The sequence below is a fragment of the Nicotiana tomentosiformis genome, chromosome 5, assembly GCF_000390325.3.
Source record: "Nicotiana tomentosiformis chromosome 5, ASM39032v3, whole genome shotgun sequence".
In the NCBI taxonomy this organism is placed as follows: Eukaryota; Viridiplantae; Streptophyta; class Magnoliopsida; order Solanales; family Solanaceae; genus Nicotiana; species Nicotiana tomentosiformis.
In genome coordinates this window covers 106,304,483-106,314,014 of record NC_090816.1, presented here as the reverse complement: position 1 = coordinate 106,314,014, position 9,532 = coordinate 106,304,483, and the positions used below count along the sequence as shown (strand labels likewise).

Below are 9,532 nucleotides of genomic sequence, written 5' to 3'. Positions count from 1 at the left end.
ATCAGACACCAACCCTATCTCCTGAGCTTGATATGTCTAGCAATATCTACGACTGTCTGGAATGAAATATCACTCACGGTCTCCTTGGCCATCTGTAGCCTGATAGTGTAGGTGAGTCCATCAATAAATTTCTTCACTCTCTCCCTCTTAGTAGGAAGCAAGATGGTGGCGTGGCGAGCTAGGTCCACAAGTCGAGTCTCATACTGGGTGACGGTCATACTCCCCTGCTGAAGACGCTCGAACAGCCTGCGGTATTCCACTATTAGAGTGACAGAAATGAACTTCTCTAGAAATAGTTGTGAGAACTGATCTCAGGTAAGTGCAGGCGAACCAGCTGGTCTAGTCAATATGTAATCTCTCCACCATCTTCGGGCAGAACTAATCAGCTGAAATGCTGCAAAATCGGCCCCATTGGTCTCAACTATACCCATATTATGCAACACCTCGTGGTAACTGTTCAAAAAATCCTATGGGTCCTCAGAAGATGCACCACTTAAATGAACAGGAAAGAGCTTGGTAAACTTATCCAACCTCAACATAGCCTCAGAAGATAAAGCGGGCCTATCACCGACCTGTGCTGCAACAACCGGCTGAACTACCCCAACTGGCGGGGCTACTGGAGTCTGATACTTGGGAGACACCTGCTCCGGGGTATGAGTAGCGGGAGTCTATGCTCCTCCCCTATCCCGAGAGATGGCTGGTGCCACCGGGAATGTATCGGTCTGGGCCACAATCTCCATAAGATCCGCCAAACAGACTAGAGCATCCTAAAGCAAAGGAGTGGCTATGAACCCCTCCGGGACCTGATCTAGTACGACGGGTAGAGTCTGAGCTGGAACCTCCTCATCAAAATCTACCTGAGGCTCCACTGCAGGTGCTGCTGCTCGAGCTCTAACCTGAGATTTGCCTCTGCCTCGGCCTCGACCTCTGCCCCTAGTCGTAGCTGCCACTGGGGGCTCTGCTCTTGTCCGGCTGCTGATATCATGCGTGTTCTCGCCATCTACGAGAGAACAAGAATAGAGTGGTTCAATCATCAATGATAGAATAAAATTGCATGATAGAGAAGGAAAGAAGTGAACTTTTTCCTAAACTCCGTAGCCTCTGGGAGATAAGTATAGACGTCTCCGTACCGATCCTCCAGACTCTACTAAGCTTGCTCATGATTCGTGAGACCTAAGCAACCTAGTGCTCTGATACCAACTTATCCCAACCCGGAATCCCCGCCCCATGTAACTTAATAATTAAGATTTACAAGAAATCATACATCAAGAGAACAAATGTACGCGCAATGGAGAGTAACATCATAATCAAAGAGACTCGAACTACTCGGATGTCTCAACTTTACCAACTCAATGGTATCTACTTTTAACAATACGTACAAGTGAAACTACTTTAATGAAGGCAACAATTAATACGAAACTATAAGGAAATAAGGCATAAAACAATTTAGATATATGAGGGAAACAAATAGAGACAAGTAGTAAATAAGTATAGAATCAGGGAGGGGATGGACAATTTAATACAAGAAATGCTAAATGGCAAGTAGCAATTATGGCATGGAAGTCAAATAAGCATGTAGCAATTAAGGCATGAAATAAGACATAATATGAAGCGATGAAGATAGGGAAAACAAGTAATGTAACGGTTAAGTCTTGGAATAAAGTAATTAATGAAATACGGGAAAATATGGAAACAAGGAATTTGACGGCGTATACATAATTGTCACCTTGCATATACACCGCTACACATGAAATTCACATAGTACATAGCTCAAGGGTTCCTAATTCCCTCAAATCAAGGATAGACCCAACACTTACCTCACTCTGCAATCAACTCAAAGGTTCAACCACGGCCTTGCCTTTTGAACAAGCCTCCAAACCAATCAAATCTAGCAAATTATTAACCAAACGATTCAAAATAAGCCTTAGAAACCACCCACGAATGAAAAAAGTTCAATTTAGATCATTAATGAAAAAGTCAACCCCGGGCCCGCTTGGTCAAAACTCGAGATTCAGACAAAAACCCGATTACACATTCACCTCCGAGCCCGATTATGTAATTAGTTTCGAAATCAGACCTCAATTCGAGGTCAAATTCCCAAATTTGCAAAAATCCCTAATTCTACCCAAATTCCTAATTTTTACCATAAAAATCCTATATTTGATGTTGAAAACTTATGTAATGTAAAGGGTAATTGAAAAGAAGTAGATTAAAGTCACATTAACAATGTATTTAGGAAGCAAATCTCTTAAAAAAATCGCTTCTAGGGTGTCACGACCCAATTCCATATCAGGCCGTGATGGTGTCCAGTACCGTTGCTAGACAAGCCAACAATGAATAACCTAATGATTTCCCACTTTAACGATTTTTCCCGTGTAGTGATCTTTTTATTTTACTTAAAAAATTTAATGAAAACCGATTTAAATTATTAAATGAAAACAACGAGAAACATTAATAATTGTAAGAACAAAACCCAAAATCACAAGTCTACTATTACGTATCAAGATCTAGTGTCACAAATATATGGGCAACTTAGTAGAATATACAAAAGATATCTATCCTACTTCCTGAAAAGGAATAGACAGGAACAAGATAAAAAGGGGACTCCGGCATGCTGCTGAACGGCTCAGGAGTGCAGCTCCCCGTGGAATCTCCAACCCAGATCAAGAATGCGCGCCGGATGGATATCCAGATGCACCTGCCTCAGATCTTGCACAGTTAAGTGCAGAAGTGTAGCGTGAGTACATAAAATAACATATACCCAGTAAGTGTCCCGTCTAACCTCGAAAAAGTAGTGACGAGGGGTTGACTTGATACTTACTAAGGCTAATGATAATGAATTTAAAATTTCAACTGAGCATAGATTACAATAAATATACTAAAACTCAATAGTAAGTGATGGAAAATACCCTTTTTCACAATTATAAATCCCAAATTTATCTTCCATTTAAACATTGGAGCAACATCAGTTATGAGTATAGAATCCCAAAATATTCATGCGTAAATAATGCCGAGGACGTATGGCCCGAACCAACATAATGATATTTAAATTGTGCACTGCCGAGGGTCGAACGGCGCGAACCATAGATGCATCTATTTAATCTGCTAAGGCGCTCGGCCCGCTCCACTAATAGAAAACACTTAAAGAAATACAAGTTTTCAATGGCAGTTAAGTGTTCTATCCATACCCTCAATTAAGTGAAACTTATCCCTTTGGGATCCTCTTACAATTAAGGAAATTATGATTTAAGCAATTCAATTGACAAGTAAAGGCACAATTATTTCACGTATGGCATAATGGGGTTCTAGACTACCCGGACTTTAGCATAAGTAGTAGCTATGCACGGGCTCTCATCACTTCGTATGTACGTACCCCCCCTCCCCCCCCCCACACACAAATAGTCACATATATTAGTTAATTCTCCTATGGAAAACTTTCCTTCTTACAAGGTTAGAAAGGAGACTTACCTCGTCTCAAAGACCACTTCCCGATTCAAGAATGTGCTCAAACCTCCAAATTTGGTGCCAAACGACTCGAAACTCACAAAGCTAGGTCGAAATTCCCTCATTCAAAGCTCTCAAATAGCCCAAGAGTGAGAGAAAAATGTGATAAAATGTCCTAAGTCCGTATTAAATGAACCCTCACTGCCCAGCGACTTTCGCACCTGCGGTGCCTTGGCCGCATCTGCGGTCTCGCACCTGCAACAAATGCCTCACAAGTACACTTTTCCCTCACCTGGACAGTCTCTACATCTGCGGATAGAAGGGGCCGCTTCTGCGGGCCTAGTCGCACCTGCGACCAAAGCTCTCGCACCTGCGGTCGTACAAGTGCGTCCAATCTTCCGCATCTGCGGTTCCTGGACTGCCCTTGATCTCTCTCTTATGCGGCTCGTGGATCGCACATGCGAGCCCGCACCTGCGACTGACCAAGCGCATGTGTGATTATGACAGATCTGGGAGCTTCAGCTGTGGCTCAATGCTCCCAACTTGGTCCGAGCCTCGTCCGATCCACACTCGGGGCCCCCGGGGCCTCGCCCGCACATACAAACAAGTTTAAAATCATAAAACGGACTCGCTCGAACTCTCGGAACGCCCGAAACAACATTAAAACTAGGAATCACACCCTAAAACTAATTGAATCAAACTTAAGAACTTCAAGTTCTTCAATTTACTTCCAATGCGCTGAAATGTACTTAAACTACTCGGCTTGACACCAAATTTTGCGTGCAAGTCTTAAATGATATTACGGAACTATTTCCGATCTCGAAATTCTATTTGGGCCTCGATATCATCAAAACCCACTCCCAACAAAATTTAAAGAACTTCTAAAACCTTCAAGAACCAACTTTCACTATTAGGTGCCAAAACGCTCTCGGGTCATCCAAAACCCGATCCGAACATACACCCAAGTCCGAAATTATCATACGAACCTATTGGAACCGTCAAATCTCGATTTCGAGGTCGTTTACTAAAAATGTTGACCAAAGTCAAACTTAGTCTATTTAGGCCAACATAAGGAAGCAAGCATTCCGATTTCAACCCGAACCCTTCCAAATCCCGAACTAACCATCCCTGCAAGTCATAAAGCAGTAAAAGCACGTATGGGAAGTCTTATTTAGGGGAACGAGGTTCTAAAAAGCAAAATGATCGGTCGGGTCGTTACATTCTCCACCTCTTAAACAAATGTTCATACTCGAACAGGTTTAGAATTATACCTGGAGTGCTGAATAAGTGAGGATATCGGCTCCGCATGTCCTCCTCTGACTCCTAGGTCGCCTCCTCGACTGGTTGGCCACTCCACCGAACCTTTACCGCGGAAATCCTCTTGGATCTTAACTTGTGATCCTGCCTAGCAACAATGGCAACTGGCTCCTCCTCATAATATAGGCTCTCATCTAACTGAATCGTGTTAAAGTCTAAAACATGTGACAAGTTGGCGTGATACCTCCGGAGCATAGACACGTGGAAGACCGGATGAACTCCCGATAGGTTGGAAGGTAAAGCAAGCTCATAAGCAACCTCCCCAATTCGCCTCAACACCTCAAATGGGCCTATAAACCTTGGGATCAACTTGCCCTTCTTCCCAAATCTCATGATCCCCTTCATCGGCGAGACTTTTAGGAAAACCTTCTCGCCTACCATAAATGACACATCACGTGCCTTCTGATCTGCGTAACTCTTCTGTCTGGATTGTGCTGTGTGAAGTCACTCCTGAATCAACTTTACCTTGTCCAAGGCATCCTTCAGTAAATCAGTACCATATAACTTAGCCTCACCGGGCTCAAACCACCCGATAGGAGAACGATATCGCCGACCATATAAAGCCTAAAATAGAGCCATCTCGATGTTGGACTGATAGCTGTTGTTGTAAGCAAACTTGGCCAAAGGCAAGAATCGATCCCACTGCTGTCCAAAGTCAATCACACATGCCCTAAGCATGTCCTCCAATATCTGAACTGTCCGCTCCGACTGACCGTCTGTCTGCGGATGAAATGTTGTGTTGAGCTCTACGCGGGTTCCCAACTCACTCTGTACCGCTCTCCAAAAATGTGAAGTAAACTGAGGACCTCTGTCTGAAACGGGCACACCGTGTAGTCGAACTATCTCCTGGATATAAATCCGGGCCAATCTCTCTGAAGTATATGTAGTCATCACAGGAATGAAGTGTGCCGACTTGGTCAATCTGTCTACAATGACCCAAACTTCATCAAACTTTCGCAAGGTCCGCGGCAATCCAACTACGAAGTCTATAGTGATATGCTCACACTTCCACTCAGGTATAGTCATCTACTGGAGTAGGACTCCTGGCCTCTGGTGCTCATACTTAACCTGCTGGCAATTCAGGCATCTAGCTACATACTTAACTATGTCTTTCTTCATCCGCCGCCACCAAAACTGCTGCTTCAGGTCGCTATACATCTTCGTAGCACCTAGGTGAATGGAATATCGAGAACTGTGCGCCTCCTCTAGAATCCTCTCCCTCACGTCATCGACATTAGGAACACAAAGACGACCCTAGAGTCGCAGAACACTATCCTCGCCAATAGAAACCTCCCTGGCACCACCCTGTAGTACCGTCCCTCTGAGAACTGGCAAGTGCAGATCATCAAACTGTCGAGCCTTGATCTGCTCCAATAGTGAAGACTGGGCAACAATACATGCAAGAACTCGGCTGGGCTCTGAAATATCCAACCTCACAAGTCTGTTAGCCAAGGACCGAATGTCCAAGGCTAGTGGTCTCTCCTCTGCTGAAATGAATGCCAAGCTACCCATACTCTCTACCTTTCTGCTCAAGGCATCCGCGACCACGTTTGCCTTGCCCGGATGATAAAGAATAGTGATGTCATAATCCTTCAGTAACTCAAGCCATCTGCGCTGCCTCAAATTAAGATCCCTTTGCTTGAACAAATGCTGCAAGCTGCGATGATCAGTGTAAACCTCATAGGACACCCCATAAAGGTAATGCCTCCAGATCTTAAGAGCATGAACAATCGCGGCCAACTCCAAATCGTGCACATGATAATTCTTCTCATAGGGCTTCATCTGACATGAAGCATATGCAATAACTCGCCCCTCCTGCATCAATACACAACCCAAGCCAACGCGTGAAGCATCATAATACACCGAATACATCCCGAATCGGAAGGCAACACTAGAACTGGTGTTGTAGTCAAAGCTGTCTTGAGCTTCTGAAAGCTCGCCTCACAATCATCGTACCAACGAAACTAAACACCCTTCTGGGTCAATCTAGTCAAAGGTGCTGCAACAGAAGAGAAGCCCTCCATGAACTAGCGATAATACCCTACTAACCCCAAGAAACTCCTAAGCTCAATCGTCGAAGTAAGACGAGGCCAACTTTGAACTGCCTCGACCTTCTTGGGATCCACCTTAATGCCCTCACCTGATACCACATGCCCCAAGAATGCCACGGAATCTAACCAAAACTCACACTTGGAGAACTTAGCATATAGCTTATATTCCCGCAAGGTCTGAAGCACCACCCTCAAATGCTGCTCGTGCTCCTCCATGCTATGTGAGTAAATCAAGATGTCATCAATGAAGACAATAACAAAGGAATCAATATGAGGCCCGAACACCCTGTTCATCAAATCTATAAATGCCGCTAGGGCATTGGTCAAGCCGAAGGACATCACTAGAAACTCATAATGGCCATATCTAGTACGGAAGGTAGTCTTCGGAACATCTTAGTCCCGAATATTCAACTGATGGTATCCCGATCTCAAGTCGATCTTAGAAAACACCCTAGAACCCTACAACTAGTTAAACAAATCATCAATACGCGGTAAAAGGTACTTGTTCTTAATGGTAACTTTGTTCAACTGGCGGTAATCAATGCACATCCGTATAGTTCCATCTTTCTTCTTCACAAATAACACTGGTGCACCCCAAGGTGATATACTCGGCCTGACGAACCCCTTTGCTAGCAACTCCTCAAGTTGTTCCTTCAATTCTTTCAACTATTTCGGAGCCATACGGTTTGGTGGGATGGATATAGACTGGGTACCCGGAGCTAAGTCAATAGAGAAATCAATATCACGATCTGGTGGCATGCCTGGAAGGTCAGAAGGAAACACATCGGCGAACTCCCGGACTACTGGCACTGAATCAATCGTCTGAAACTCTGCGGTGGTATCCCGAACATAGGCTAGATAAGCCAAACAACCCTTCTAGAACATATGTTGAGCCTTCAGAAAAGAGATAATCCGACTAGATGTACTGGCAGACGAACCCTTCCACTCCAATCTAGGCAACTCTGGCATTTCTAAGGTAACACTCTTGGCATGGCAATCAAGGATAGCATGATATGGGGATAACCAATCCATGCCCAGGATGACCTCAAAGTCGGTCATATCAAGTAACAGAAGGTCCGCTCTAGTCTCGTAACCACAGAATGTGACCACACAAGATCGATAGATCTTATCCACAACCACAGAGTCGCCCACAAGAGTGGACACATAAACAAAAGTGCCCAAGGACTCGCGAGAAATCTCCAGAAAATGAGCAAACATGGATGGCACATACAAATAGGTAGATCCTGGATCAAATAATACTGAAGCATCCCTACCACAGACAGAGATAATACATATGATCACGACATCTAAGGCCATTGTACTTGGTCTGGCAGGAACAACATAAAATATGGCTGGAGCGCCCCCGGCTGGCCTCCGCCTGCCTGACCTCCACCTCTGGGACGACCTCTACCCACCTGTCCTCCGCCTCTGGGCGGCTGGATGGCTGGTGCAGCTACTAGAGCTAAACTCATGGGTTGCTAGCCCTGCTGCACTGCCTTGCCCTGAAGCCTGGGGCAAAATCTCCGAACATGACTAAGATCCCCGCACTCAAAACAACCTCTTGGTGCGGTGATCTGCTGCCTTGAAGTCTGACCCTGATGGCCTGAATACCCACCGGAAGAACCCTGAATAGCTGGTTGGCGATATGAACTCTCTGGCATGGCACTGAATTAAGCACTAGAATAACCATGATGACTGAAGTACCCACTAGAAGGACCCTGAATAGTTGGTGGGCGATATGAACTCTCTGGCATGGAACTGAAGTAGGGTCGCATTAGAGCACCCCATGGAGGCGGCGATGCTGGATATGGGGGCCTACTGGGCTGACCCCTTATGAACTGTCCTCTGCCCCTAGCTGGGGAAACTCTGAACTGCCCGGAGTAACAGACCCTCTTGTCCAGCTGCATCTGCTCCCTACCCCTCTGGCGATAGCCCTCGGTCCTCCAAGAAATCCCTACTACTAGCTGGTAGGAAGAACCAATCTCTACCTCTCGGGCCATACTTGCCTGAATACCTGAGTGCAACCCCGCCACAAACCTCTGCACCCGCTGCGCCTCAGTAGGGAGTATCATGAGTGCATGGCGAGACAGCTCAGAGAATCTTGCCTCATAATCGGTCACGAACATCTGACCCTGCTAGAGCTGCTCAAACTGGAACCGCAACTCTTCCCTTTGAGAGGGTGGAATATACTTGTCCAAGAATAGGCGTGTGAACTGGCCCCAAGTCATGGGAGGAGATTCTGCTAGTCTACCAAGAAGATAAGACTGCCACCATCTATGTGCTCTGCCCTCCAACTGGAAGGTAGTGAAATCCACCCCGTGAGACTCCAATATCCTCATGTTGTGCAGTTTGTCCCTGCACCTATCAATAATGTCCTGAGGATCCTCCTGTCGTTCACCCCCAAAGACTGGAGGGTGAAGTCTAGTCCATCTGTCCAAAAGCTTCTGCAGCTCGCCGGTCGCAGCTAGTCTAGGCTCAGGTACAGCTGCTGTGACTGGCTGGGCTCCGCCCATAGGGAGAGTGCCCGGGGTATGATATACAGCAACTACTTGCCCAGGAGCCTGATGCGGCAGGGGTCTGTGCTCCCCCCTCCCCCCCCCGCCTGAGATATGGTCGGGTCTGCCAGAAGTAAACCGGCCTGGGTCATAGAATCCATGAACCTTAGAATACGACCCATGACCTCCTGGAAGCCCGGTGCTGTCATGAAATCGACCGGGGCT

General features: G+C 45.9%; 1 protein-coding gene across 1 annotated transcript; it reads right to left on the bottom strand.

The window, feature by feature from the left end:
* Positions 1-7,688: 7,688 nt before the first annotated feature.
* LOC138892945 (uncharacterized) lies at positions 7,689-8,129 on the bottom strand. Its single transcript, XM_070176706.1, has one exon. The coding sequence runs from the start codon at positions 8,127-8,129 to the stop codon at positions 7,689-7,691; it is 441 nt and encodes a 146-aa protein (XP_070032807.1).
* Positions 8,130-9,532: the final 1,403 nt, after the last annotated feature.

What these genes read in the sequence shown, in the direction of transcription:
- LOC138892945 (XM_070176706.1), bottom strand. Translation starts at nt 8,129, where the DNA reads ATGGCCTTAGATGTCGTGATCATATGTATTATCTCTGTCTGTGGTAGG.